The sequence below is a fragment of the Rhineura floridana genome, chromosome 1 (assembly GCF_030035675.1).
Source record: "Rhineura floridana isolate rRhiFlo1 chromosome 1, rRhiFlo1.hap2, whole genome shotgun sequence".
Lineage (NCBI taxonomy): Eukaryota > Metazoa > Chordata > Lepidosauria > Squamata > Rhineuridae > Rhineura > Rhineura floridana.
In genome coordinates this window covers 62,661,930-62,689,338 of record NC_084480.1, presented here as the reverse complement: position 1 = coordinate 62,689,338, position 27,409 = coordinate 62,661,930, and the positions used below count along the sequence as shown (strand labels likewise).

Sequence of the window (27,409 nt, the reverse complement as noted above, 5' to 3'; positions counted from 1 at the left end):
GGCCTGTGGAGGGGTGTAGCCTGGAGGGCTGCACCTGGCCTTTGAGCCTGAGGTTCCCTACCCCTGATGCAGGCAATTGTGAGCTAGATGGACCAATGGCCTGATTCAGTATAAGGCAGCATTCTTTGTTCCTAACCCATTTGGTAGTCTGATCCTATAGTCCAACTAAGCACCAGCTAAACACTATCCTTTGGTCAGCCAGCAGCTCTGTATCACACTGGGTTAACTATAACTTTCCTTCAAGGAACCCACAGCAACTGTGCAATCAGTGGTACAATGGGATAGTTTCCCTGCCCCCCCGCCACTCTGTGTGTGTGTGTGTGTGCGCGTGCATGCGCGTGCATGTATGTGTGTGTAATTATCAATTTAGTTACCTTAGCATCATGGCTGTGTGGCTGGCAACATCTAACCCATTTTTGTACTTCCATCTCCAAATAATCCTGATCAGTGAGGGTAATAGAGAAGAGTAATAGTCCTTGCTGCTGGGACAGGGATTTAAAGTTCAGCAACACAAAAGGAAACATCTATATCTTGCTCCTGGCAGATGCGCCTCTCAACTCTTAACACCAGCCTACAGTTAATATTTTCAATGCATCCCGAACCTCATATATGCAGTCATCTACATTATGAAAATAAATGGTTCTTAAGAGAACTGTGTGTGGGTGTACAAATAAAAAAGGCACAGTCATTGAAGATATAAAAAAAAAGATTAAAGGCAACCTCCTCCTCTAATGTGGTAGATAGCTGAGTGAAAGTGCTTCATTAAGAATTAGGAGATACGAGTACAAATTCTGATCTTGGCAGATGGTATCATCTTGTTTTCCTAGCTGCACTCTCATCACAGTTGATTTGTTCTATACAACTCTAAACTAAAATTATATGTAATTCTATATTTACATTCTATATAATACAATTACGTTAATGTCCCTGTCTGGATTTTTTAATATTTATTTTTCAATGTAAAAGTGTGTAAGTGATAAGATAAACTGATGAACTCAACAGGCAATAGGATAAGAACTTGTGTCTCCTTCTTATTAAAGCTATTCAACAACCACAGACTCAGTCAGAACATTTATGCTAACAATTTCTCTTGTAGTAGTCTTAAGAGGAGAGCCCTGCTAGATAGATCAAAGGCCCATCTAGTTCAGCATTTTGTCCTCACAGTGGAAATCAGAAGTCAATGGGAAGCTCATAAGCAGGACATGAGCACAACAGCCTTCTCACACTCATAATCCCATGCAGCTGGTATGCAGAGCAATACTGCATCTGATACTGGAGGTAATACATAGCCATTGATAGCTTTATCCTACATGAATCCCTTTTAAAAACCATCCAAGTTGGTGGCCATCGCTATAGCTTGTGGTAGCAAATCCCATAGTTTAACTATATGCTGTGTGAAGAACTTCCTTTTTCTGCCTGAAATCTCTCAGCATTCAGCTTTATTGGATAACCCCAAGTTCTAGTTTTATGAGAGATGGAAAAAACCTTCGCTGCACCCTTCTCAATAGCAGGCACAGTTTTATACACCTGTCATGTTCCCTCCTTCCTTTTTTTTTTTTTTTAAAAAAATGAAAATGAAAAAGCTCAAATGTTGTAACCTTTCCTCATAAGGGTGTTGCTCCGGCCCCTTCATCGTTTTGGTTGCTTTTTTCTGCACCGAGGCAAAGACTACAACATGCCACCTTTGGGGGCCTTCACCTCTTTGGGCCATGCATGGATTCCTGGTCATCTGACCACATTGTTCAATTTGAGAGGATAGAACCATATAGATCAGTGGTCAGATTCAAACCCACGTTTATGGTTTTGGAGGCATGGCTATACACTTGAGACATTAAAAAGGCAACTGTACTACCTGTTTCCCCTTTTGGCCACTGATTCTAGTATCCTTTGGTTATATTTCCATGGTTCCTCACAATGTAGTACACTGCCTACAGTATTGTGAGTTTATACAGGAATATAGGAAGCTGCCTTATACCGAATCAGATAATTGGGTCCACCTAGCTCTCTATTGTCTTCACTGACTGGCAGTGACTCTCCAGGGTTTCAGCCAAGAGTCTCTCCCAGTCCTACCTGGAGATGCTGGGGGTTGAATCTCGGACCTTCTGCACACAAGGCAGATGCTCTACCACTGAGCTACATCCTTTCCCCAAGCAGTCATGTTTTGTTTGTACAAGCCTGCATTGTTGTAAGGGAGGATGCTGCTCCTTGTAAGGACAGGACAGTAATTACTATCACTACTATTCTACTCCATTCCTTCTCTGCTCTTCTGGTGAACTATACAAGACATGATGCAGCAGCAATGATTGATAAGTATCTTCTGTTGCTTCAAAACAGGAGCTATGTAGCTGCACTAATGCAAAATTGGAAATGTCCCACCCTATCATGCTCATGCAGGTCAGACAGAGGATCAGATTGAACTTTTAATCAAATAGTAAAACATACCAAACAGCTGAGGAGATACTGAGTGGCCATCTGAGTAAGTGATGTATTTCCATTTGTCAGTTCGCAGCATGTAGGTTGAAGAATTGACATTGCAGCCGTGGAATTCACTCAGAATCCAAGTAGGATGCTGCTTTCTAGATGGGATTTTATCTTCTGCTTTTTTAAATAACAAAGGCATCAGTGAATACCCACTGAGATTTTTTGGTATGGATACTCCAGCAATATCTGAAATAAAATATGTGACTTAAGTCAATTGATAATTTTTAAAAAAGAATTAAACAGAATTAAAGAAAAAACAGAAAAATATAGAACCAATAATAAAATAAATTATACTATGTCAACCATCGTAACTTGATTGTCATGTCCTTTCCCCCTTCCTGACCCTCTTATCTTTGTACTTATTTTAACCCCAAGATTCCTACTACATTTTCTTATCACAAAATTAAGACTAGCCACCAAGGCGAATTCTCTTCATGAAATTTCAGTTCTACTAAGTCATAGCTTTACTGACTGGAGTAAGTCAGAGTAGCAAATAAACTCATATAGGGTACAAAAAAGAGAGATGCCTTAAGTCACACTGAAATTAAGCATAATGTATCTCTGAACTAAGGTGATATCCATTTGTATTGTCCTACTTGTGCAATGGAATTCTGCTTGCACAGATGGGACTTACCTTTGTTCCCTCCCCCTTGCAGCCCCCTCAAACACCTAAAATCTGCCATAAAACCTACAACATGGGTTGCATCCAATGCTGCCATTGTATGAGTGGAACAGACTTCTGCTCCCACAACAAGACTTCCCCTACCTTCCTCCCCCCTGGGGGGGTACTCTCGAAATCTGCTCCAGACATTTGGGGAACCCTCTGGAGCAGATGTTTGGAGTGTGTGGTGGGCTACAGTGGGAAAGAGAGGAAGGCAAAGTCCTGCTTCATGAGCAGAAGTCTGTTTGCTAGCGTTGGATACAACCCTATATTGTTAAGGCAAATTGTTCAGATAAATGTGGAACTTAAAGCAACAAATTGTAAAATCACATGGCAAGAGACAGGGATTGAGAACATATTCCTGGTTATTACAGACACGATCAGAATTTGCTTTTTCATCAGTCAGAATGGCTGAGAAAACAACATTAATCATTTGTTTTGTTACTCACCTAAACAAATTAAGCCCTTGATTTATGTTTTTATTTTTTAACATTCTGAATACAGAAAGGAGGAACCAGGAGAGAACATATGGAGAATGAGAGAACAGGAAGGACAGTGATTTAAAAATACAAACTTCAGGAAGAGAGAAATTTTGCTAATACACTGGGAACAAGAAAGTCACCAACAAGAAGGGAGGGGCTGAGATTTGATTAAAAGATAATGTTGTATGACTCAGTTGATTAGCAGTGCTAAACTTAAGACTCTAAATATAGGAGTTGAGTTGAAATTACTATTTTTCACCAGCACAGAAAACCATCACCACCACCTTTTTGGCAGGTTTCAATGATTGCCTTTGGGAGTAAGCAGCTTGAAGACCTTCAGGTAACAAGTGACTAACAAGTCTATTCTTATTCTTCTCCTCCTCTTCCTATTATTATTATTATTATTATTATTAGTAGTAGTAGTAGTAGTAGTAGTAGTAGTAGTAGTAGTAGCAGCAGCAGCAGCAGCAGCAGCAGCAGCAGCGGTACTAGCAATAGCAGCTTCAAAAGGATTCACCTATTCAGAAGGCTTTGCCCTTAATTGATTCGATTTGCTCTCAGTAATACTGTAATGTCAAATACATAGAATTAACTTTGCAGCAATATCATGTTATCATGCTTACAATGTGGTTACCAATTGGTTAGGACACCCACATGACCAATCCAGAAAACATCATCCTCACATTAATTTTATGCTGCCATACTTCCATAAAACCTAAGGTGGCATACATGGGGCTACTATCCAAGCATTAACAAGACTAGGACCTGATTAGCTTCAGAAAGGTAGTTGCATCATGTGGCTTCAGACAATGCCATGGAATCACAGGGTGAACAAATTAGCTTTGTTTCTATAATATGACATCATCCTATTCACTACATCAGGTGTGGGGAACTTTTGGTCCTCCAGATGTTGCTGAACCACAACTCCCATCAGGCCTCGCAAGCATGGCCAATGGCCAGGTATGATGAGAGCTGTAGTTCAGCAACATCTGGAGCATCAAAAGGTTCCCATACTTGTACTACATGATCCTAGACAAATAGGATCCCCATGTCAGTGATCCAGGAAGCAATGATCTCAGTCTCACTTGGCTTTCTTTGTCCTTAGGGATGTCACATAGCCAAATCTAACAGGTTACTTAGTGTCTTGACATCATCCTGGTCACTACTAGACCTCTAATTGGCTGCGATTGCCTATGTGATTAATACAAGAAGAAGTAAGTAATCAGAAGTGGGTAGGGGAGGGGCATTATGCTAAAGTAACAACAAACAGAACAAACCATGGCAGCAGGTGTGACTGGAAAAAGCTGAATATTGTCATAATTAAAAGGGTTTTTTCCTCCAGGAAATATTTTTTGTCCTTCCCCCAAAAGGGATAATATTGTCACAGAAAATGAAAAAGGGCAGAATTCAATATTTTCCGTATTCCAAGTGATTTCAAAGTTATAAATTTTGAGGGATTTTGAGAGCCTAGTTATTTTATTCAGCTCTTTTAAAAATCCATGATTAAAACATTCTGTAATGGTTCATTCTGGAAATGAACAAAGGTCTGTTGAAACTTTCACACACATATGTCTTAACACATACCCTGTTCTATGTCCTTTGGACACACTATTTCCAGAACAGGTGTGGATTTTGTATCTGTACAGAGCAGTGAATGTATTTTTCTGGCTACGTGAACATGAAATAGAGAGCTATTCAGTATGCTCATGGACACCTCCATATACACTAATATTAAATCATAGGAGGTGAAACTGCTTGAGGTACTCCAAGTTTTGGCTCAGTTGATAAGTTTCAGGTCCTATAAATGTCCCCTCTTTGCAAAATGAGCAGTAAATCACAACATGCCATAGACATGTTGGGGAAGTTATTTGTCATTAGTTACGCTGCAGCCACTGATCAATCATGCTTTAAAATCAGTGTGACTAACCTGTGGTCCTCCAGATGCTGTTGGATTTCAACTCCCATCACCACAAGTCAGCTCAACATGGCCAATGGTCAGAGGACGATTGTAGTCCAGCAACATCTAGACAGCCACAGGTTAGCCACCAATGTTTTAAATTATCAGCTGTGATAATCAGTTCTAAAAAAGATGGTTTTAATTTATTTTTAATCCTGCAGGTCATGTGAAGCGAGTTCGTTATTCCAACAGAAATGTTGCTCACCAAGCACGGTAGGGTAAATATCCACAAGAGATACCACATTGGATATGAATTGCGACTTAATGTTGGGCCCCATTATAAGGAGAGGAATATGGGAACTTGCTTCATACATGCTCATTTTATAAAATTGTCTGTGTTCCATAGCAAGTTCCCCATGATCAGCAGTGAATATCACAAGAGTACTTCTAAGTAGTCCTGTTTCATTTAGAGCAGAAATTACCTCACCTGCGACAAAAGACAAAGGAGTGTTAAGGCACAAACATTACAATATTCATTAAGCATTTACATATATAAAAACAGTTTTTAAAGTCACAAGGAGGTAGCTCTTCCCCCATTACATAGGCAGCACTAGATCAAATCAGCTATGTCCTCATTTATGCAGAGGGCACTGCTGTTTTACAATATCCCTGGGAGGATGAAGAGAATTTGGTGATGGGAGATCATGAAGGGCAGGTTACTTTCTCTTGAGAACTCTGAATGTGTTTCTTCCACAGCTAAATATCTCCAAGCACAGTTGTGGTTTCCATACCTCCAGAGTTCTTCTGAAACACTGTATTTTGTTATCAGTGACTAAACACCCACAGCAATCCACTTTTAGAAGCTCAGTTTTATGTCTGCTATATAGAACTTGAAGGATGCTTGAATAGTCTGAAGCTCGCAAAAAAGCTAAAAAAAAAGTACTGAAATATTCAGTGATGGGGTTGAATCCAATTCAAGAAGGTATACAAGCTCAGATGCAAACTTTAGGCTGCAATCTTATACCCATTTGTCTGGCAGTACGTCCCATTGAACACAATGGTGTTAACATCTGAGTAGACATGCTTAGGACTGTACTGTCAATGTGTGGGTTCATTGCAGTTCCATTGACTTCAGTGACATGTTTAAAATGTTTCATATATCATGGACAGAAACTGAGCAATCTCCCCTGAATTTCTGCATCCAGTACCAGTTCTCAACAGAATTATTGGCAAGGATTGTGATGACAGATTAGTAAGCACAAAACCTGGAGATTGATGATATGTGGGCAGTATGGACAAAGAGACAGTACAGCACTGAAGTTCTACCCAAAGAGCACTAAACACTTGACCTAAGCTCTTGTTCTCCTTAATTCTACAAATAGCTCATATTAGCCTTTTGAGAAATTAAAGCTGAAATTCTCAAAATGCCAAATTCTGCAGCAGATGGGAACAATATTCCAGGTGTGAACCCAACATGTACAAAGAAGACTAAATCAATATCATAATTTAATGTAAAAGATTTTGAGATAGGAGTCTTCATTCTGCCCCAACTTGCTTCAGTTTCAGTGGGTGTTCCTTGACAATCTCTCTGCTCTTCCGGCAACAACAATATCCAAATGCTAAAATGTCAGAAGAGATGTGCCTGAATATTCATTTCTAACATCTTCCCTAAGACATCCATCTCACTTAACATTACTCCATAAGGTATAGCTTCCTTCTCAGATGTATTAGCTACGGACAACAGAACAGACACCTCAGATTAATGACTTTTCCTTCCCAATAACACTCCTGCCACAATTGTACCACAGGTGTGAAAACACTCAGTACAACTTTTGCAGCACTTTCTGCCACATATGTGGACATCCAGGCCCACAGCATGTTATTTGCATGGTGGTATCCAAGACCAGGCCTCAGGAGGATGCACATGTAACAGAATCACATGAATGTTTTCTTCTGTGGCACATGCAAAGCTTTGCTTGATCCTTTCTCCTCTCCAAAGGGATTGGAGAGTCATGCTGGTCAGACATATAATGTAACAATACTCATACGCAGAGTAGACTCATTGAAATAAAGTTGCTTAAGTCAATTTATTTCAATGGGTCTATTCTGAGTAGGGTTGCCAGGTCTCCGGTTTTCTGCCGGAGTCTCCGGCAAAAAGGGGCCGTCTCCGGCCTCCGGCCGTAGTTCCTTTGAAGAGGCTAATCTCCGGGTTTTGCGAGTCTCCGTGAGCCACGCATGCGTGATTGACGCTGTGGATGGCCGGCTTCCCGCCCTTTCTCATTGAGGGCGGGACTGTAAGTGGAGAGACAGGAGGAGGACCAGAGCACTTCGTCGTTTCCAGCAGAGGGGGTAAGAAGGCCTCTCTGTCTCAGGCGTCTGTTAGGCCTCTGGGGTAAGCAGGCCGCTTGAGAGAGAGAGAGAGGGAGAGAGAGAGAGAGAGAGAGAGGCAGGCAGGCAGGCAGGCATTGCCTGCCTGCCTGCCTGGGGTTTGCCTGCCTGCCTGCCTGGGGTTTGCCTGCCTGCCTGCCTGCCTGCCTGCCTGGGGTTTGCCTGCCTGCCTGGGGTTTGCCTGCCTGCCTGGGGTTTGCCTGCCTGCCTGGGGTTTGCCTGCCTGCCTGCCTGCCTGGGGTTTGCCTGCCTGCCTGCCTGGGGTTTGCCTGCCTGCCTGGGGTTTGCCTGCCTGCCTGGGGTTTGCCTGCCTGCCTGGGGTTTGCCTGCCTGCCTGGGGTTTGCCTGCCTGCCTGCCTGGGGTTTGCCTGCCTGCCTGCCTGGGGTTTGCCTGCCTGCCTGCCTGCCTGCCTGGGGTTTGCCTGCCTGCCTGCCTGGGGTTTGCCTGCCTGCCTGCCTGGGGTTTGCCTGCCTGCCTGCCTGGGGTTTGCCTGCCTGCCTGGGGTTTGCCTGCCTGCCTGCCTGCCTACCTGGGGTTTGCCTGCCTGCCTGCCTGCCTGCCTACCTGGGGTTTGCCTGCCTGCCTGGGGTTTGCCTGCCTGCCTGGGGTTTGCCTGCCTGCCTGGGGTTTGCCTGCCTGCCTGCCTGGGGTTTGCCTGCCTGCCTGCCTGGGGTTTGCCTGCCTGCCTGTCTGCCTGCCTGGGGTTTGCCTGCCTGCCTGCCTGCCTGGGGTTTGCCTGCCTGCCTGGGGTTTGCCTGCCTGCCTGGGGTTTGCCTGCCTGCCTGCCTGCCTGCCTGCCTGCCTGCCTGCCTGCCTGCCTGCCTGCCTGCCTGCCTGCCTGCCTGCCTGCCTGGGGTTTGCCTGCCTGCCTGCCTGCCTGCCTGCCTGCCTGGGGTTTGCCTGCCTGCCTGCCTGCCTGCCTGCCTGGGGTTTGCCTGCCTGCCTGCCTGCCTGCCTGCCTGCCTGGGGTTTGCCTGCCTGCCTGCCTGCCTGCCTGGGGTTTGCCTGCCTGCCTGCCTGCCTGCCTGCCTGGGGTTTGCCTGCCTGCCTGCCTGCCTGCCTGCCTGGGGTTTGCCTGCCTGCCTGCCTGCCTGCCTGGGGTTTGCCTGCCTGCCTGCCTGCCTGGGGTTTGCCTGCCTGCCTGCCTGCCTGCCTGCCTGCCTGGGGTTTGCCTGCCTGCCTGCCTGCCTGCCTGCCTGGGGTTTGCCTGCCTGCCTGCCTGCCTGCCTGCCTGGGGTTTGCCTGCCTGCCTGCCTGCCTGGGGTTTGCCTGCCTGCCTGCCTGCCTGCCTGGGGTTTGCCTGCCTGCCTGCCTGCCTGCCTGCCTGCCTGGGGTTTGCCTGCCTGCCTGCCTGCCTGCCTGGGGTTTGCCTGCCTGCCTGCCTGCCTGCCTGCCTGCCTGGGGTTTGCCTGCCTGCCTGCCTGCCTGCCTGCCTGGGGTTTGCCTGCCTGCCTGCCTGCCTGCCTGCCTGCCTGGGGTTTGCCTGCCTGCCTGCCTGCCTGCCTGCCTGCCTGCCTGGGGTTTGCCTGCCTGCCTGCCTGCCTGGGGTTTGCCTGCCTGCCTGCCTGCCTGCCTGCCTGCCTGGGGTTTGCCTGCCTGCCTGCCTGCCTGGGGTTTGCCTGCCTGCCTGCCTGCCTGCCTGCCTGGGGTTTGCCTGCCTGCCTGCCTGCCTGCCTGCCTGGGGTTTGCCTGCCTGCCTGCCTGGGGTTTGCCTGCCTGCCTGCCTGGGGTTTGCCTGCCTGCCTGCCTGGGGTTTGCCTGCCTGCCTGCCTGGGGTTTGCCTGCCTGCCTGCCTGGGGTTTGCCTGCCTGCCTGCCTGCCTGCCTGCCTGGGGTTTGCCTGGCTGCCTGCCTGCCTGCCTGGGGTTTGCCTGCCTGCCTGCCTGCCTGCCTGGGGTTTGCCTGCCTGGGGTTTGCCTGCCTGGGGTTTGCCTGCCTGGGGTTTGCCTGCCTGGCTGCCTGCCTGGCTGCCTGCCTGGGGTTTGCCTGCCTGGGGTTTGCCTGCCTGGCTGCCTGCCTGGGGTTTGCCTGCCTGGCTGCCTGCCTGGCTGCCTGCCTGGGGTTTGCCTGCCTGGCTGCCTGCCTGGGGTTTGCCTGCCTGGCTGCCTGCCTGTCTGCCTGCCTACCTGGGGTTTGCCTGCCTGCCTGCCTGGGGTTTGCCTGCCTGCCTGCCTGCCTGCCTGCCTGGGGTTTGCCTGCCTGCCTGCCTGCCTGGGGTTTGCCTGCCTGCCTGCCTGCCTGCCTGGGGTTTGCCTGCCTGCCTGCCTGCCTGCCTGCCTGGGGTTTGCCTGCCTGCCTGCCTGCCTGCCTGCCTGGGGTTTGCCTGCCTGCCTGCCTGCCTGGGGTTTGCCTGCCTGCCTGCCTGCCTGGGGTTTGCCTGCCTGCCTGCCTGCCTGGGGTTTGCCTGCCTGCCTGCCTGCCTGGGGTTTGCCTGACTTCCTGCCTGCTTGCCTGCCTGCCTGCCTGGGGTTTGCCTGCCTGCCTGCCTGCCTGGGGTTTGCCTGCCTGCCTGCCTGCCTGGGGTTTGCCTGCCTGACTGCCTGCCTGGGGTTTGCCTGCCTGCCTGGGGTTTGCCTGCCTGGCTGCAGGAGTAGGCTGCACTGAGTTCAATGGAACTTACTCCCAAATAAGTGGGTATTGGATTTTAGCCTTAATATCCCTCTCATTATGCTCCAAGCAACTGTGGTTGATACAATGTATCATGTTTAATGACGTCACTAGGGCCCGCCCCATGACGTCACTAGGGCCCGCCCCATGACGTCACTAGGGCCCGCCCCATGACGTCACTAGGGCCCGCCCCATGACGTCACTAGGGCCCGCCCCATGACGTCACTAGGGCCCGCCCCATGACGTCACTAGGGCCCGCCCCATGACGTCACTAGGGCCCGCCCCCATTTTCTCAGGTGTTTGGATGGTTCCGACCTGGCAACCCTAATTCTGAGTATGACTTAGTTGAATATTATCCATAGTACACACATTTGTAAACATGATTGCTTGGCTCACATAGGATATTATTTCCACACAGGTTGCTTATACATGCCTGAGATCGTGTCCTAACCTCTACAATTCAAAGGATGTTATCAAAGTCCTTAATAATGAATTGGACCTTATTATTTTCTTCATGAATCAGGTTAAAACCCTGTAGGCAGTGTATGGCAGAAGTCTAAATAAATAAAAAATCAAAGAAACTCCAAAAGAAAACACCTTGAGCTACTTCCTGAAAAAAAGCTTTCTGGAAGAAGCTCAGTGGTGAGCTTCAATGAAAAATATATAAGCTGCAATTCCAAGACTTTGAAAAATGTGTGATTAGCACTGCAGCCTCTACATGGCTAAGATCAATGATAAAAATCTTTTTTATTGTAATTATTATTATTTAAATTTATATCCCACCCGTCCTCCGAAAGGGAGCACAGGGCGGCAAACAAATGATAAATAATATTAAGGAACTAGGTGTTCCGCCCCTGATCACTTTGCTCACCAACCCCATGCACCATCAACAACCCTTCTTCCCCCCAGGTCACCAAAGTCCCCCTCCTCCCCACAGTTTGCCATCTCTCTCCCTCCATTCCCCTCAGGTGTTGCCAGAGGTACCCTCCCCTTCCCCCCCACCACAGGGGTCGTCAGAGCTCCCCTTCCCCTTTTCCCCACCACCACTCCAGGGGGCACCAGAACTTCCCTCCCCTTCTCCCAACCACCACCCCAGGGGTCGCCAGAACTCCCCTCCCACTTCTCCCCCAATCCCCCTCAGGGTCTCCAGAACTTTCATCCCCTTCCCCTGCCCACACCCCAGGGGTCACCAGAGCTCCTCTTCTCTTCCCCCCACCCCAGGGGGTACCAGAACTCCCCTCCTATGGCTAGCCTCCCAGCCACCTGGTGAGGCTGACCTCTGGGCCTTAGCACAGGCCCACCATCACACCAGGCCTCATTGCTGCCCATTATACGGGCCCACCATTGCTCCCCCAGCCTGTCATGCAGGCCTGCCATTGCTCCCCCCACTCCCATAAATTGCAGCTCCATAAACTGCCCACCTCCACCACTTACCTTCTAGCTGCCACCCTCTCGCTGCAGCAGTTTGCCATGCCTGCCTCACCTGTAAGTGTCACACTACCCATGAACACTTCTTCACAGGCGCATTCTGCACAGAAGTGTTCATGGGTAGAGTGACATTTACAAAATTATAATATAGGTAGATAGATACATTAAGATAGTAGTAACAGAATTAGACAGCTGGTATAGCACAGTGGGGAGGACAGCCTGGCTGGGAGTCCAGAGTCTGTGAGTTCAAATCCCCGCTCGTGTCTCCTGGGTGTCAAGGGCCAACTAAAGATCACCCCCACAGTGAGTGGCTCAGGGGTGACATGCCCTGCCACCTGTGCAGCCGTGGGCAAGCTGCATAGTCCCAAGGAGCCCAATTGCCCCCCAGCTGGCAGTTGCGGACAAGGAAGGGGCTGGCTTGTGCAGCTGTGGCAAGCTGAGCAAGCCCTAGCCAGCTGGGATGAACTAACCCACTCTGAATACCTCTTACCATGAAAACCCTAATCATAGGGTAGCCATAAGTCAGGATCGACTTGAAGGCAGTCCATTTCCATTTTTCAAGAGAATTAGACGTTAGGATATCACCTACCAAGCATGGCATCTGTTTCTGCACACATGGCATAATAATGTGCTCGGATATCTCTGATTTCTATTTCTGTGAATTTCCCAGTGCAGTTCTTGGTGTAAGAGGAATAGTAATCTACTGAGTGTATCTCTGAAAATGGAAGCCATTTTGGAATCTTGATGGCTTTATATATCACCTAGTAACAAAGTAGAAATGTTTTATTTTAGCAAAAGGTAACTATTATATTGCTCCAATTTATCACCAGCTTTTCATGTAGGTACCCTCAAGGTGGACATGCTGACTGAACATGACGACTGCATGGTTTACAAATGAGGGTTCCTCTTCCTTAGACTGTTGAACTGACTACAAAGAAAAACTTCTGTCATGGTCAGATCATCGCCTATTGAGGTGTAGGCTCACAATGTTTTCTCCCCTCTGCAAGGGTGGAGGACCAATTAAGATGGTCCGTCCCCGGAGACTAATGAATCCTGAAGGCTTTCAGAAGGCTCTGGGGAGTTTTCCGGCTGATAAAACTGACGCTCCTGTCGAAACCCTGGTCAATTTGTGGAATACGGAAATGACCCGGGCAGTTGACACGATCGCCCCAGTGCGCCCTCTCCTCTGCAGAGCTCAAGTGGCTCCGTGGTTCACCCCGGAGCTAAGAGTGATGAAGCAAGAAAGGAGAAGGCTTGAGTGCAAATGGAGACGAACTCCCGACGGCTGTGGTCTTGCACTTGTGAAGGCCTCTACCAAGCTCTATGTGAAGGCGGTGAGGGCAGCGAAGAAGCAGTACTTTGCTGCCTCCATTCAGTCATCTTCTAACCGCCCAGCGGAACTTTATAAAGTTGTTCGGGGACTTTTACACTCTGGGCCTCAGAACGCAATAATACCATCAATAGCCCGCTGTAATGAGTTTGTGAGACACTTCCAAGATAAGATCACGAACATCTGCCGGGACCTTGACTCCAATATTGTAGCAGTTGAGCCTAATGAGGTGTCCGGAGCACAGTCTTGTCCTGTTTTATTGGATGAGTTTCAGTTGGTACAGCTCGAGGATGTGGACAAGGTGCTTGGACAGGTGCGGGCGACCACTTCTGCTCTGGATCCTTGCCCCTCGTGGCTAATAAAAGCTAGCAGGAACGGAACAGCCAGATGGGCCAAGGAGGTGATCAATGCCTCCCTACGAGAGGGAGTGGTACCACCCTGCCTGAAACAGGCAGTGGTGAGACCGCTCCTAAAGAAACCCTCCTTGGACCCTGAAAATTTTGACAACTATAGACCGGTAGCAAATGTTCCATTCTTGGGCAAGGTCTTAGAGCGTGTGGTCGCTCGCCAGCTCCAGGCTCTCTTGGATGAAACTGATTATCTGGATCCATGTCAATCGGGCTTTCAGCCGGGGTTTGGTACAGAAACAGCCTTGGTCGCCCTGTATGATGACCTCTGTCGGGAGAAAGACAGAGGGAGTGTAACTCTGTTGGTTCTCCTTGATCTCTCAGCGGCTTTTGATACCATCGACCATGGTATCCTTCTGGGACGTCTTGCGGACTTAGGAGTTGGAGGCACTGCTTGGCAGTGGCTGTGCTCCTACCTCGAGAATCGTCTCCAGAAGTTGATGCTTGGGGAGCATTACTCGAACCCCTGGATACTCCAATATGGGGTCCCACAGGGTTCAGTTCTGTCCCCCATGCTCTTTAATATCTATATGAAGCCGCTGGGTGAGGTCATTAGGAGATTTGGAGTGCGTTTCCAGCAATATGCTGATGATACTCAGCTCTACTTCTCCTTTTCATCTTCTTCAGGTGAGGCTGTTAATGTACTAAACCGCTGCCTGGCCGCGATAATGGACTGGATGAGAGCTAACAAACTGAGACTCAATCCTGACAAGACTGAGATGCTGTTGGTGGGGGGGGCTCTCTGCCCAGATGGATGATGTCCGACCTGCCCTACATGGGGTTACACTCCCCCTAAAGGAGCAGGACCGTAGTTTGGGGGGCTTATTAGATCCACTCCTGTCACTGGAGGCTCAAGTAGACTCGGTGGCACGGAATGCGTTCTACCAGCTTCGGCTGGTAGCCCAACTACAACCCTATCTGGAGAGGGAGAACCTCGCCACAGTTATCCATGCTCTGGTAACCTCTAGATTGGACTACTGTAATGCACTCTACGTAGGGTTACCTCTGAAGACGGTTCGGAAACTTCAGCTGGTGCAGAATGCTGTGGCCACAGTCCTTACTGGGACTAAAAAATTTGATCATATAACACCTGTTCTGGCCCAGCTGCACTGGCTACCAATATGTTTCCGGGCCAGATTCAAAGTGTTGGTTCTTACCTATAAAGCCCTTAACGGCATCGGACCGCAATACCTGGCGGAACGCCTCTCCCGCTATGTACCTACCCGGTCACTGCGCTCGACGTCGAAGGCCCTTCTCTGTGTCCCAATGCATAAGGAGGCACGGAGAACGACAACTAGAGCTAGGGCCTTCTTGGTGGTGGCCCCCGAACTATGGAACGCCCTCCCTGACGAGATACGCCTGGCGCCTTCTCTGTTATCTTTTCGGCGCCAGGTAAAGACCTACCTCTTTGCCCAGGCATTTTAAAAATTTTAAAATTGAATTTAAATTTGGAATTTTAATTATGTTTTATTGTGTACTGTATTGTATTTACATCCGCTTGTATTTTAATCTGTTTTATTATGCTGTTCACCGCCCTGGGAGCTTATTGCTATAGGGCGGTCTAGAAATGTAATAAAATAAATAAATAAATAAATAAACTGGGAAAGTTTTAAAATTTGCTGAACACCAAGACATGGATGAGGCCAACACCCAAAAGGTCTGGGGCTGACTCTTAAAAGACTCCCCCCCCCCAGAAAATAACTGCTGTTTGAATGGAACGTTATTCTTGAAATCTGATTACTTTATTATGTATTATGAACATAGCACCATCAATATGCACAGTGCTTTGCAGAGTTCAAGAGCACAGGTCCTCGCCCTGAGTGGCTCACAATCTACAATTTCACACAGGGGAGACAACAAAGGAGGGAAGGGAAAATGGAGACAGGCATAAACAGGTATGTTCGTAACACATACTTTGGCATAGTTAGAGGATGGAGTGAGGACTAGGTGAGGCTGACCTCTGGGCCTTAGCGAAAAAAAATTATAGAAAAAGTGGGTTTGGGGGAGGGTGTCCAGTCTGCTCCTTAGTGGGGTAGAACATCAGGACCATGAGGAAGTCCCTAACCCATAGTGCTATCAGAGTTTTATGCAGCAATGTTGCATGTCCTTTGAGGAATTATTTCAAGCATTACTCTACCCACTACATTTGCTGCTTCCCTCCCCCACTAGTGCAAGTCATTCAGAGAGCATAGGCAGAGAGCTGGAGATAATACAGTCTGCTTTGATAAGGTACTGTTGGATTTTAGGGGATTATTACAGCCTTTCACTTCCAGCAACCCCTTCTTTTGCTGCCCGCAGACTCTTCCAGTCATGGTATTCCTTCAATAACTATACAACTATCAAAATGCTTGAATAAATTCTCTAAAATAAAGCATATTCCTAAAAATTGAACTGTAGTCTTTTCTTGCTTATTACAGCTCATGTGTCCAGGAACAAAGCCACATGCCTTAAAGATGGTTCCAGCTGATATGCTGCCTTACAGACCATCTGCTTAGCAACACAAGTGTACTGTGAGAGCATCATGTTGATGCACTGCTTTGAATTGTTCACGAAATGAACAGAGAGTTTGATTCAATGTTAAGCTCCATTCCAACCAACACAGACCACTGTTGCAATTAATTCTACATGCCCAGCAGGACTTCCAGCAGTGCATACATACACACACACCATGGCAAACTAGTATTCAAAGAAAATCAAAACCCTGCATAGTGCATGAAAACAGTTATCTCACACAGAATAACTCCTTTGTTTACACATCAAATGCTTGTATTATATTAGTTTGATGGCAATCCTAGAATTACGGTAGCAAATAGCCCGGTTTTTGCTAAACAAGTACTCAAGTTGTTTTTCAATAGCTTCAGTGCCAAAACTGAGCAGATGTGTTCAAGTTAATTGTCATCACTGCAGACAATGGACACTAAATATTGGTTGCTGGGAGGCTATTACCTTCATGCACTGCTTGGAAGCATCTGGTTGGCTACTGTGGGAATTAATAACAACAACAACAACATATCCTTTCTCCCAGTAGAAGTCCAGGATGCTGTAGCTAGATGAATCTACGATGCTGATCCTGAATCAGGATGCTGTAACTAGATGGACCTTTGCTTTGATCTAGCAGGGCTCTTAAGTTCTTAGGTGTTCAGTTTTCCCCTGAGGAAACTGAGGAGTGAACAAAGGAGTATTTTGTCTGGCTCTAGCTCTTCCATGGAAAACAATCTAACCAACATGCACTGAAGAAATCCCATGAATAAGTGCCTTAGATGCTACCACCAAACTTGGGGCTGAATGAACATGTGTAGATGCTTCAAGGAAATTCAGAATCCATCCATGCAATAGAAGGTAAGTATGATTCCAATACACAGTTTCATAACTAAACACAAAAGTCAACTAATGGGAAGGAGAAAGTCACAGAAAGAAAGCCACAGCTCCATTGGACAGTACGCATTTAGTATGCATTATGACATATCTGAAGAGTAGTTACCCATACTTCTCTCTAGGCACTCTAGAACACAGCCATGAGATGTGTGTGGGGTGGAGCCTAGGAGAAGGCACATAACTTTTTCCATTGGGACTCTCCTGTGCTAACAGTTGAAAGCCAACTGTGCAGCCCATGTTGGCCATGAAATTGTCCGTCATCCCTCAGGAATGGAAGAGGACCAGAGAAGGATGAAGAAACTGGTTGCACTGCATGAAGAACCTAATTCCCAGGCTAAGAATTTCCTCTTCTCCCCAGTGTAAGGATGTTCAGCTTTGCAGCTAAGAAAAAAAATTATAGCAGATCCTTGAAAACTGTTCAAGATACACATTTTTGAGCTGACCAAACTTCAGTAGATCAACAGGAGAAAATGAGTTGCCAAAAATGATTTACACAGCTGAAATTCTCAGATACTACAATGATGGAGACTCAAATTGTGTGTGTGTGTCAAATTATGCACTGAAGATGCTTTTGTGAAGAAATGGCTGTTTCCTTTGAAATATTTTTGTTGAATTACAGGGCTGCACTGCCATTTAAGCAGTGGAAGCCATGGTAACCAGGATGGGAAGTATTGGGATCATAGTAAAAACAGCATCTGGAAAGAATTTGGAGTACCAATAAACAGGAATCATTGACTCCCCCTCACGGAAATAAAAGTACCTACTGGATTCCTATGCAGGAAAATAGCTGGACTTTTTCATCCCTTAGAGTAGAAAAGGGAAATAGCTAGATCAGTGGTTCCCAACCTGAGGTCCGCGCAGTAATCTGGGGGGGGGGGTCATGGACAGTAAAGAAATGATTAATTTATTTATTAAAAGACTTCCCTCCCTGGATGCTGTCAGCTTCCCACTGCTGCTGCAGACAACACCTCCCCCTTGCTCCAAACAAGAGGGGAGGACTTTTGTTGAAGTGGCAGAGTGTCTTTCAGGTATGCCAAGGGTAGGTGTCTGCCTATAAAATGCATGGCAGATGCGAAGGAAGCTGAGGGCGGAGCTACCAAGAAGAAGAGGCAAGATCTTGGAACGAGTGGTTGCTAGCCAGCTCCAGGCGCTATTGGATGAAACCGATTATCTAGATCCATTTCAATCGGGTTTTAGGCCCGGTTTCGGCACTGAGACAGCCTTGGTCGCCCTGTATGATGACCTATGTCGGGAGAGAGACAGAGGGAGTGTAACTCTGTTGATTCTCCTTGATCTCTCTGCGGCTTTTGATACCATCGACCATGGTATCCTTCTGGAGAGGCTTGTGGAGTTGGGTGTTGGAGGTACTGCTTTGCAGTGGTTCCGCTCCTACTTGACGGATCATCTCCAGAAGGTAGTGCTTGGGGAATATTGCTCGACGCCGTGGGTCCTCCAATATGGAGTCCCACAGGGGTCAGTTCTTTCCCCCATGCTTTTTAACATCTACATGAAGCAGCTTGGTGCGGTCATCAGGAGTTTTGGAGTGCATTGTCACCAGTATGCTGACGACACACAGCTCTACTTCTCCTTTTCATCTTCTTCAAGTGAGGCTGTCAATGTGCTGAACCGTTGCCTGGCTGCGATAATGGACTGGATGAGAGCTAATAAACTGAGACTCAATCCAGACAAGACTGAGATGCTGATGGTGGGTGGTCTCTCTGATCAGATGGTGGATACTCATCCTGTCCTCGATGGGGTTACACTCCCCCTGAAAGAGCAGGTTCGTAGTCTGGGAATACTCTTAGATCCTTCTCTGTCACTCGAGGCTCAAGTAGCCTCGGTGGCACGGAATGCGTTCTACCAAGTTCGGTTTGTGGCCCAGCTACGTCCCTATCTGGACAGAGAAGATCTCACCTCAGTTGTTCATGCTCTGGTAACCTCTCGATTGGACTACTGCAATGCGCTCTACGTAGGGCTGCCTTTGAAGATGGTTCGGAAGCTACAGCTGGTGCAAAATGCGGCAGCCAGACTAATAACGAGGACCAGGTGGTCTGAACACATAACACCTGTTCTGGCCCGCTTGCACTGGCTACCTATATGCTTCCGGGCCAGATTCAAAGTGTTGGTTTTAACCTATAAAGCCTTATACGGCGTGGAACCACAATACCTTTCGGAACGCCTCTCCCGATATGAACCTGCCCGTACACTACGCTCAACATCGAAGGCCCTCCTCCGAGTTCCGACTCATAGAGAGGCTCGGAGGATGGTAACAAGAACTAGGGCCTTCTCAGTGGTGGCCCCCGAACTGTGGAATAGTCTTCCCGAAGAAGTGCGCTTGGCGCCGACATTGCTATCCTTTCGGCGCCAAGTCAAAACCTTCCTATTTTATCAGGCATTTTAGCTTTTCTTAAATATGTTTTAATTGGTTTTAGATTGTGGATTTGCATTTATATTTTTTGTATTGTTCTGTGTGATTCTATTGTATTTATTGTAATGGTTGTACACCGCCCAGAGAGCTATGCTAGTGGGGCGGTATAAAAATTCAATAAATAAATAAATAAAATAAATTACTGACTCCTGTCTCATCGCACTTCCACTGCTGATGACACCCTTGCTCAGAATGAGAGGAGGGTTTTTCGTGAAGCAAAAAGAAGCAAGGCAAGGAAAGGCTGTTTCCCCCTTCCTTCCTGGCAATAGGCCTGCCTGCCTTTCTTGGCTCCTGCTTCACTGCCACCTCCTTTTAAAAAATATTCTTATTTGCGAGGCTGCCCAGATCTCGCCTTTAGTCCAGACAGAGCCAAGAAGCAGTGAGGAAGCTCAGGATTTGCTTACCCTCCATTTCCGAGGCTATGTGTGTATCCCTGCATCCCTCCTTTCTTCCACCTACACTCCACCCCCCAATCTCTTTCTCCAAGACACTGCAGTAGTTGAGAGCTTCCCCTCTTTCACATGCCAGAATGCACGCATGCCTGCAGATACTTGCAGGAGGGGCAGGTGTGTTTGTGTGTGCATGTACTGATCTGTCTTCTGCTGCCACACCCACACCAGACATTTATGGAATTCTCTGGGAAAAGGGGCTGACTGTGAAAACCACTCTGGCCGTTGGAGCTCTGTCAGGGAAATAGAGCGTCTTCTAACAACTCTCAGCACCTTTCACAAACTACACTTCCCAGGATTCTTTGGGAGAAGCCATGACTGTTCAAAGTGGAGTAAATGTCTGGCATGGGTGTGGTCCCAATTAGCCAAGCCAAATAGCTGTTAGTCTGGCTTTTAGAACACTGACAGTTTGTTCTTACTGACAATGCCTGCACTTATAATTGACTCCAATGTTAATTTTCTTACATTAATTAAAACTCAACAATGCATTTTTTAACTTTTAAACTGCAGAAGATGAAAGTCAGAGTATGGGGCAAGGTCAGTAATAGGATTACAGGTACACTGTGAACATGGCTGATTCTGAACAGCAGCTTTTGAAAAGAAGGTTGTAGGTCTATTGATTTTGAACAGAGAATTCTCAGTGCCATCATCAAACTACAATTCCTGAGGGATTGAGGAGATGACAATTAAAACTAGTATAAAACCAATTTAAGTTGTTAGTGCATATGTGCTGTACTTGGCTGCTGATAATCCAGCAGCACAATAAAAGTGTTAATCAGTCGTCTCAGACTGAGTTATGCAGATTTGAGGAATAAGACACTCAATAACTTTCCTCTTCTCCCAGGCATTTTAGCGTGGGTTTTTAAATTGCTTTTTAAAAATGTGTTTTTAAATTTGTATATTTGTTTTTAATGTTTTTAATTGTAAACCACCCAGAGAGCTTCGGCTACGGGGCGGTATACGAATGCAATAAATAAAAATATAAATAAATGCAATTCTTTTTTAAAAGTTTCAAACTATATATAAATATTTACATACCTTTTGTAGCCAATAAGGAGATGTCAGAAATGTAGATGACCCATAATTTTCTCCCGAGGAAGGTGAAGGATATGGATGAGGCAAATTTAGGCCCAAGTAGAGAACAAAGGGTTGTGTCAAGTTGGTTGCTTTGTTTCTTAGCCAAGTTGCTGCCTCATCAGCGGTCTCCCAATCTTTTTGCATGACTCTCACATATGACTTGTTACCTATAAGTTCTGCCACAGGCCTGCCTTCTTGCTGAAGCAAAAAATCAACATTTCTGGTCCATGCCTCCACACGATTACTAAAAATAAGCATTCAGTATATGCTATTTCAGTGTAGATATACTCACATGCAGATTATCAGTATTTTCAAATTTCTGACTTGTTTACCTTTCATCATCAGTGGTTTCATGTCATCATGTTTTATTTAGATATTTATATTCTGCCCTTTAACCAACTAGACTGTTTTCCTCACACAACCTATTCCAGTCATTAGGGCTAGAAACTTAAAATTTTAACAATGAAGTTATAAGGGTTCTTTGTAAGTCTCTGCATATCACAAAATTGGATTTGTATTACCTTGTCCAAATGTATCTTACTAATTATAATTATTAGTATTGATTAATTATAATTATGCAAGCCCCATTCAATACAGTGAGACTGACTTCTGGATAAACACATAGGATTGTACTGTACGTGTTTCATTATTACTCTGTTGTTAGTATTAATTGTTTGATATGGTAATGTAAACAATATAATAAATAATCTAAAAAAATCCTGAATAACATTATCTTCGTTACATTTCAATCCTGCGTAAGAGCGCAGGGTGATAAATATTATAATCCCCTCCATTTTATCCTCACAACTCTGTGAGGTAGGTTAGGTTGAGAGTTCATCATGGGCCCAAGGCCATACAGTCAGCTACATGGCTGAGAAGGGATTTGAACCTGGACATTCCCAGTCCTAGCCCAATTCTCTATCTAACCACTACTCTATGCTTCTTCTATACACAAAGGGAAGGAGAGAATATTTATATATGAACGCTGAGCTTCACTAAATAAGTCTGGATGTGTTAGAAATGAAATAACACACATCCAATTATTTTCTTTTTATACAGCATAAAGAAATCATGACCTCCAGAAAGGTTCTGTGTGGATCTCTACAAATAGTTGCATTGTGAGGAGAAAGGCTGTAATTTTTTTCAAGGACAAATAACTGCAGTACTCACAAGGTACTTTACAGTTACAAAATACATCTAGACCCCTCTGAGAAGTTTACTCCCTTTATTATTGATTTTATAGTTCCCAAACAATAAGGACTCCTGAGAGCAATGGCAAGGATGTTAGTTGCACAGACAATACCCAAGTGGTTCTAGAAAGGATTTTTAAAAAACTCATTTGAAAAACTGTTGCCAGTTTCATATGCTTAATGGAGGAGAGGATACAAATCTTCCAGGATAACACATTTTTCAGACAAGTGTACTGTCAGAACTTGAGGTTACCACAGAGAGTAGATCTATTTATAAGCAGATTTACAGATAGTACAAAACAACAACAAAAAGTGCTGTGGCAACTTAAAGACTGAGGGCCAAACTATATGGAACAGTGATTGAATTTCCAACTTTTTTATGTACTTTAAAGCAAGGGAGGGAGCTTTTTTAACCAAAGCACTGCATTTCCTATGGGCAACTTTCTAGGGATTCCATGCCAGCGGTGGGCAGGGCCAGAGGCAAAAGTGGTATACTTTTGTATAGCAGGCCCAGCTAAACAAGTCAGAGGTTTTCACACACCTGCACCCCCCACCTCTTCATTTTCCATCCAGGCAAGCAAGGGGCATTATCACAGTTCAAGGACGCTATCCAGCCAGGCAAAGGCACTTAAGGAGAGCATGGAGCTGGACGATTGAGGAACATGGCCTAGGAAGAGTCCCAAGAGCCAGTAAGAGAGGTCTGGAGAGGCACTATTGGCTCTCTGGGCCTGAGGTTCCCCAGCCTTCCTTTAAAGCAAAAGGGAGGATTGGAATTTGTGCTGTCTGAGCTTAACCTTTACCCCTCTCCTGTTTTCCAAATCTAACCCACCTCTGGCTATTATTAAGTCTGCAGTGGAAGTAGAAAGACAATGTGTAAAAGGGCAGCAAAAGTCCTAAATCTAGTAGTCTTCTACTTAACAGATGCGTAACTAGAAGCTCTTGGCTTCCATAAACAACCATGCATTTTCACTCCCCACCAATACTATTGCTTCCCAAACACTCTTTCTTCTCTACCTGTCTTCTTCCCCAAATATCCATTCCACAGCCTCCACTGCTTTTCATCTCACCCCACTGTGGTGAGATGCAGGGGAGAAAAAAATGTGTATGCTAACAATGGTACTGTTGTACCAGAAACAGTAGACCTGTTACCCAGACATAATATTCCCCATGGCTAAAAATTGCTTGTTTGTAGGGTATCAAGTCGCATATGGCCTCAAAACAATTGTCAAACTAGAGGACAAAAAGGACATATATTGGCATAAAATTTGCATATGCTAATCTATATGTGTAGACACACATTTAGAAATAACTGTTGTAATTAAAATAGAAATATAATACATCTCACCACTGCAGGAGAGACTGTGACCAGGTAACCTATGTATCTTTTCAGTCTGCAGTCCAGGCGGCATTGTAGCCAACCTTCCTTGTTAGGTGGGGCAGCCATGTTTCTAGGTGGAGCATTTGAGGGGAAGAGGCACATAGCACCAGCCAATCCTCTCAAAGAAACTGAGGGACAGGATGTGAGGGCCAGGCCAGGGGAGGGGAAAGGCAGTGACCTTCCCTTCACTCTCTGTCTAGAGAGTATGTTAACTTACATGAATGAAGTTTAATCTTTTTTGAGAGATCCTCCGAGAGATACCAGAATCAAAAGCTTGACTTTGGCTATAGCTACAGCCCTCTTTCAACTGTGTCTATCCCTGTGTTCTAATTCTTCATGAACTGAACTTCTTTGGTAATGAAGTGAGCTCCTGAGCTTGGCTTTGATGCTGGATTAGTTATCTCAGTTTTAAATTCCACCTGAAAACCAAACTTGTCCATGGTAGAAATTTAGGGAAGGGTAGAGAGAAAACAAATACTTTAGGGTGTGTTTGTTAACTCCTTCTTGAGACTCCCTTCTTGTAGTATTGTTCCTGACCTTTAGCTTTTCATTCCTGTTTGACAATCAAGGGAAAACTTTTTAAGTGGCTGCTACATAAAGGACTAACTAAACAATTGGAAACTAATTGTGGAATTATACAAAGGACTAACTAAACAATTGGAAACTAATTGTGGAAAGTGATTGGAATTTCTTTTTTACTGGTTGCTAAGTTGATTTTTCTGTCTAGAAACCTGAAAAGGCCTCATGCTGAGCTGCACATATTTGGAAAATCAGAAATTAGGCCTGAGTTACAGCCTACGTGGCCAACCAGCCAGCTAGCTATCTGTAATACATATAGCAATATTTCTATTCCTCTAGGGCTGTTTTCATCCTTTGCCATTAAGTACTCAAGAAAAAAAAAGAAATAGTCATTATGACTGTACGTACAGTTAGTGCTTTAAAAGAGTGAATGGTAACTTAGGGTGCCCATTTTTTCAGATCACTTTAAGTTATCTCTCTATTTCACCCTTTGGCAATAAGCACCCAATTCTGTTCTAATTATTACAACTGCATTAAAAACAAGCTCTTACTTTTTACTGCAGAAAACAAACATGATTTTTTATTGATGGCTGGATAGAGAACACAAATTAAATTAAAATTGAAAAACAGAGCAAAGGAAAGTCCAAAGGGTGGAGTATAACTCCAGCCCATAATACAAATTTCTAATATTTAACTCTTCAAAGGTCATACAGACTGGTTTCTTCAGTATCACTTAAGTAATTACAGAATGGTTGTGATCATGAAAAATCCACCCTTAGTCAGGGAAAGTCTTCAGTGATCAGACTTTTGGGGGCTCTTCCAGATGAAGCTTTTTTGTGCCCTTGCCCTAATTATTCACTCACTTTTTCAGAGGGTCCTATTCTTAAATTGCTCTTGTTCTTAAAACAAGCTATCATTCTTTAAATGGAGGTTGTCATTGTCTGTCATGTCACAAATTAAAAAGCAGACAATTTCCCTCCCAAAACATAATAGGGGAAGCACAGCTCTTGCAGAGGTGCCCCCATTCACCTCCTACTAGCTATAGGCTCATGTCCAGGTGCTAATTGTTGATGGGCAACATCAAGGTCTCTGCTCTCCCTTATTTATCTTTAAGCCAGAAATACCTTCAAATATATAAATATAAATAGCTGAACAGCCTAATTTGTAGTAGGATGAGCAAATATCTACAGTTCTTTTAGCAAACACAAGTATTTGGTTTTTAAAAAAACCACACACCATAATATTCTTTATTGAGACTAAATAAAAAGCTACACACTAGCGCCCATAAAGTAGTTAGATATTAATCTGCCTAGATCTTTTATAAGTTGTAATGATTTTTCATACAGTTAATAAAGGATGACTAGGCTCTTTGAAATGTCTCATCCATTTCCCCACCCAACTCTCAGAAGTAGCACACAGATACACACAGATGTATCTACTTTCCTGAACTTCACACGATCTACATGGGTATATGTGGCTCAGGAGACCAGTTTGTATGTACTGCACGTGTGTTTTCACTCTTTATGTTGTTGTTGTTTCTGATACTACCTGAGCAGGTATTAATAGCAGCTTGAACTCTATTCCTCAGTATTTTAACTGTTTTGGTGCTGCCACTTTTATCTAATGATAATATAACACCCATCTAAGATCTGACATGGAAGCTACCTAATGTATTAAGTCAAACACCCATTATGGCTGAGGAGTTTGAAGAATAGGAAGTCTGTGATCCCAATTTAATAAAAAAATCATAAAGGCCTTATGCCAATACCATTAAGCAATCCAATAGTGAACACTATGAATGTTCAAGACACCATTAACGTAAATAAAGTGATTTTCCACTAGGGGAGTTAGCATCAATCCCAATGCTGTGGAACACCTTATGTTTAGACCTATTTATATATATCTGCCTTCATTCAAACCTTATCCTTCAGAGATAAAACACTGTTGAAAGGATAGTGTGTGGTGGCAGTGAAATGGCTTTGGCAGAGGTAAACCCCATGCTAACTCCTCTATTCAACCATCAAACTAACAGCCACTCCACATGAAAAAAGTTCTTCCAAAAGTAACTTCCTATAGGAATTTCATTACAAAGCAAGCAATTTCCACTGAGTGACTTTGGCCAGGTTTACTGCTAACCTACCTCAAAACAGTTGCTTTCAGGTTAAATGAGACAAGTACTGAAAAGCACTTTGTACATAGAACCAAGAGGCATCGGAGATGGCTTTTTTCCCTTCACTCACCTTAGTGAATGATGCCCTGAAGTATAGTCAAGTTTTCCATATTTCTGAGCATAGTAGCCATGCTTTTCCATGAGGTCCATCCATGTTGTGTAATTTGGATCTAAGCCCTTGAAATTATTCCAAGACTCTGTTATGTGCGTGAAGAGGCCACTCCACATAGCTAAAACAAATAAATAAATAAAAACAGAATTTGTCGCTGAATGAATGAATACACACATTAAATCAGACAAAAACATTATGTTTGCACAGCTTTCTTCTTGGATATCTATGACTTCTACTGCAGCTAAAATGCATTCCATAAGACAGAGATGGAGAACCTATGGCCCTCCAAATATTGTTGAACTACAATTCGAATCAGCTCCAGCCAGCATGGCCAGTGGTCAGGGAAGATGGGAGTTGTAGTCATCCAGCAACAACTAGAGGGCCACAGATTCCCCACTCCCAGCGTAAAACAAGTAGCTGTGGTTTCAAAGACCCATAGAAACGTTGACACTATATTTTTCTAACAAACAAAAGTAAAAAGAGGCCAGAGCTAGTTCTGCATCATGAGGAATCTTCAGGATTCCTCCTCCCTCTTCATTGCTCTCTCCAATTACAACAAATTATGATGATGATGATGATGATGATGGGATTTCCAATCATCTTCCCACTTCTGGGAAATGCCGAAGGTAGCTAAAATCAAAATATGTTATTAAAAAAAGGATAAAATGTCCATTAAAATAGAGAAAAGAAACCAATCAGATGGAATGCCTGTCAGGACAGGTGGAGGGGGCTCCAAAATGATAATAATTAAACCAGATGCATCTTCCAAGGCAGGGAGCTCTTATAACACAACCCCAATAATTGGGTGAGGTGTGTGGGTCATAAAACCAAGTTTAATGAAGAATAAGAGGAGCTGACATAGTCCATTGCGTGGCCTTGTGCAAGTCATTACCGCATTGAGCTTCAGTTCTTCCTCTATAAAATGGGTATGACAATAGGTGGAGTCTTAATACACCTTTGTATGGATGATGAGCCACTAACTGATTTTCAGCCTCTCTGCACATAGAGAAGCCGACAGCAACGCATTCCC

At 45.1% G+C, this 27,409-nt stretch overlaps 1 protein-coding gene across 2 annotated transcripts in view; it reads right to left on the bottom strand.

Annotated features, from left to right (window-relative positions):
• Nucleotides 1-27,409, bottom strand: part of ARSK (arylsulfatase family member K) — a 37,854-nt gene that overhangs the window by 5,174 nt on the left and 5,271 nt on the right. Inside the window, exons 3-8 of one of the 2 annotated variants that reach the window (XM_061622464.1) lie at nucleotides 26,338-26,497; nucleotides 20,972-21,254; nucleotides 12,534-12,705; nucleotides 5,787-6,008; nucleotides 2,443-2,667; nucleotides 394-479 (exon numbers count right to left, since the gene is read on the bottom strand). In XM_061622464.1, coding sequence (XP_061478448.1) covers nucleotides 445-479; nucleotides 2,443-2,667; nucleotides 5,787-6,008; nucleotides 12,534-12,705; nucleotides 20,972-21,254; nucleotides 26,338-26,497 — 1,097 coding nt within the window. In that variant the 3' untranslated portion in view covers nucleotides 394-444. Of the gene's footprint in view, nucleotides 1-393; nucleotides 480-2,442; nucleotides 2,668-5,786; nucleotides 6,009-12,533; nucleotides 12,706-20,971; nucleotides 21,255-26,337; nucleotides 26,498-27,409 lie in introns of those variants that run through there. The other variant, XM_061622459.1, reaches the window with a different exon arrangement.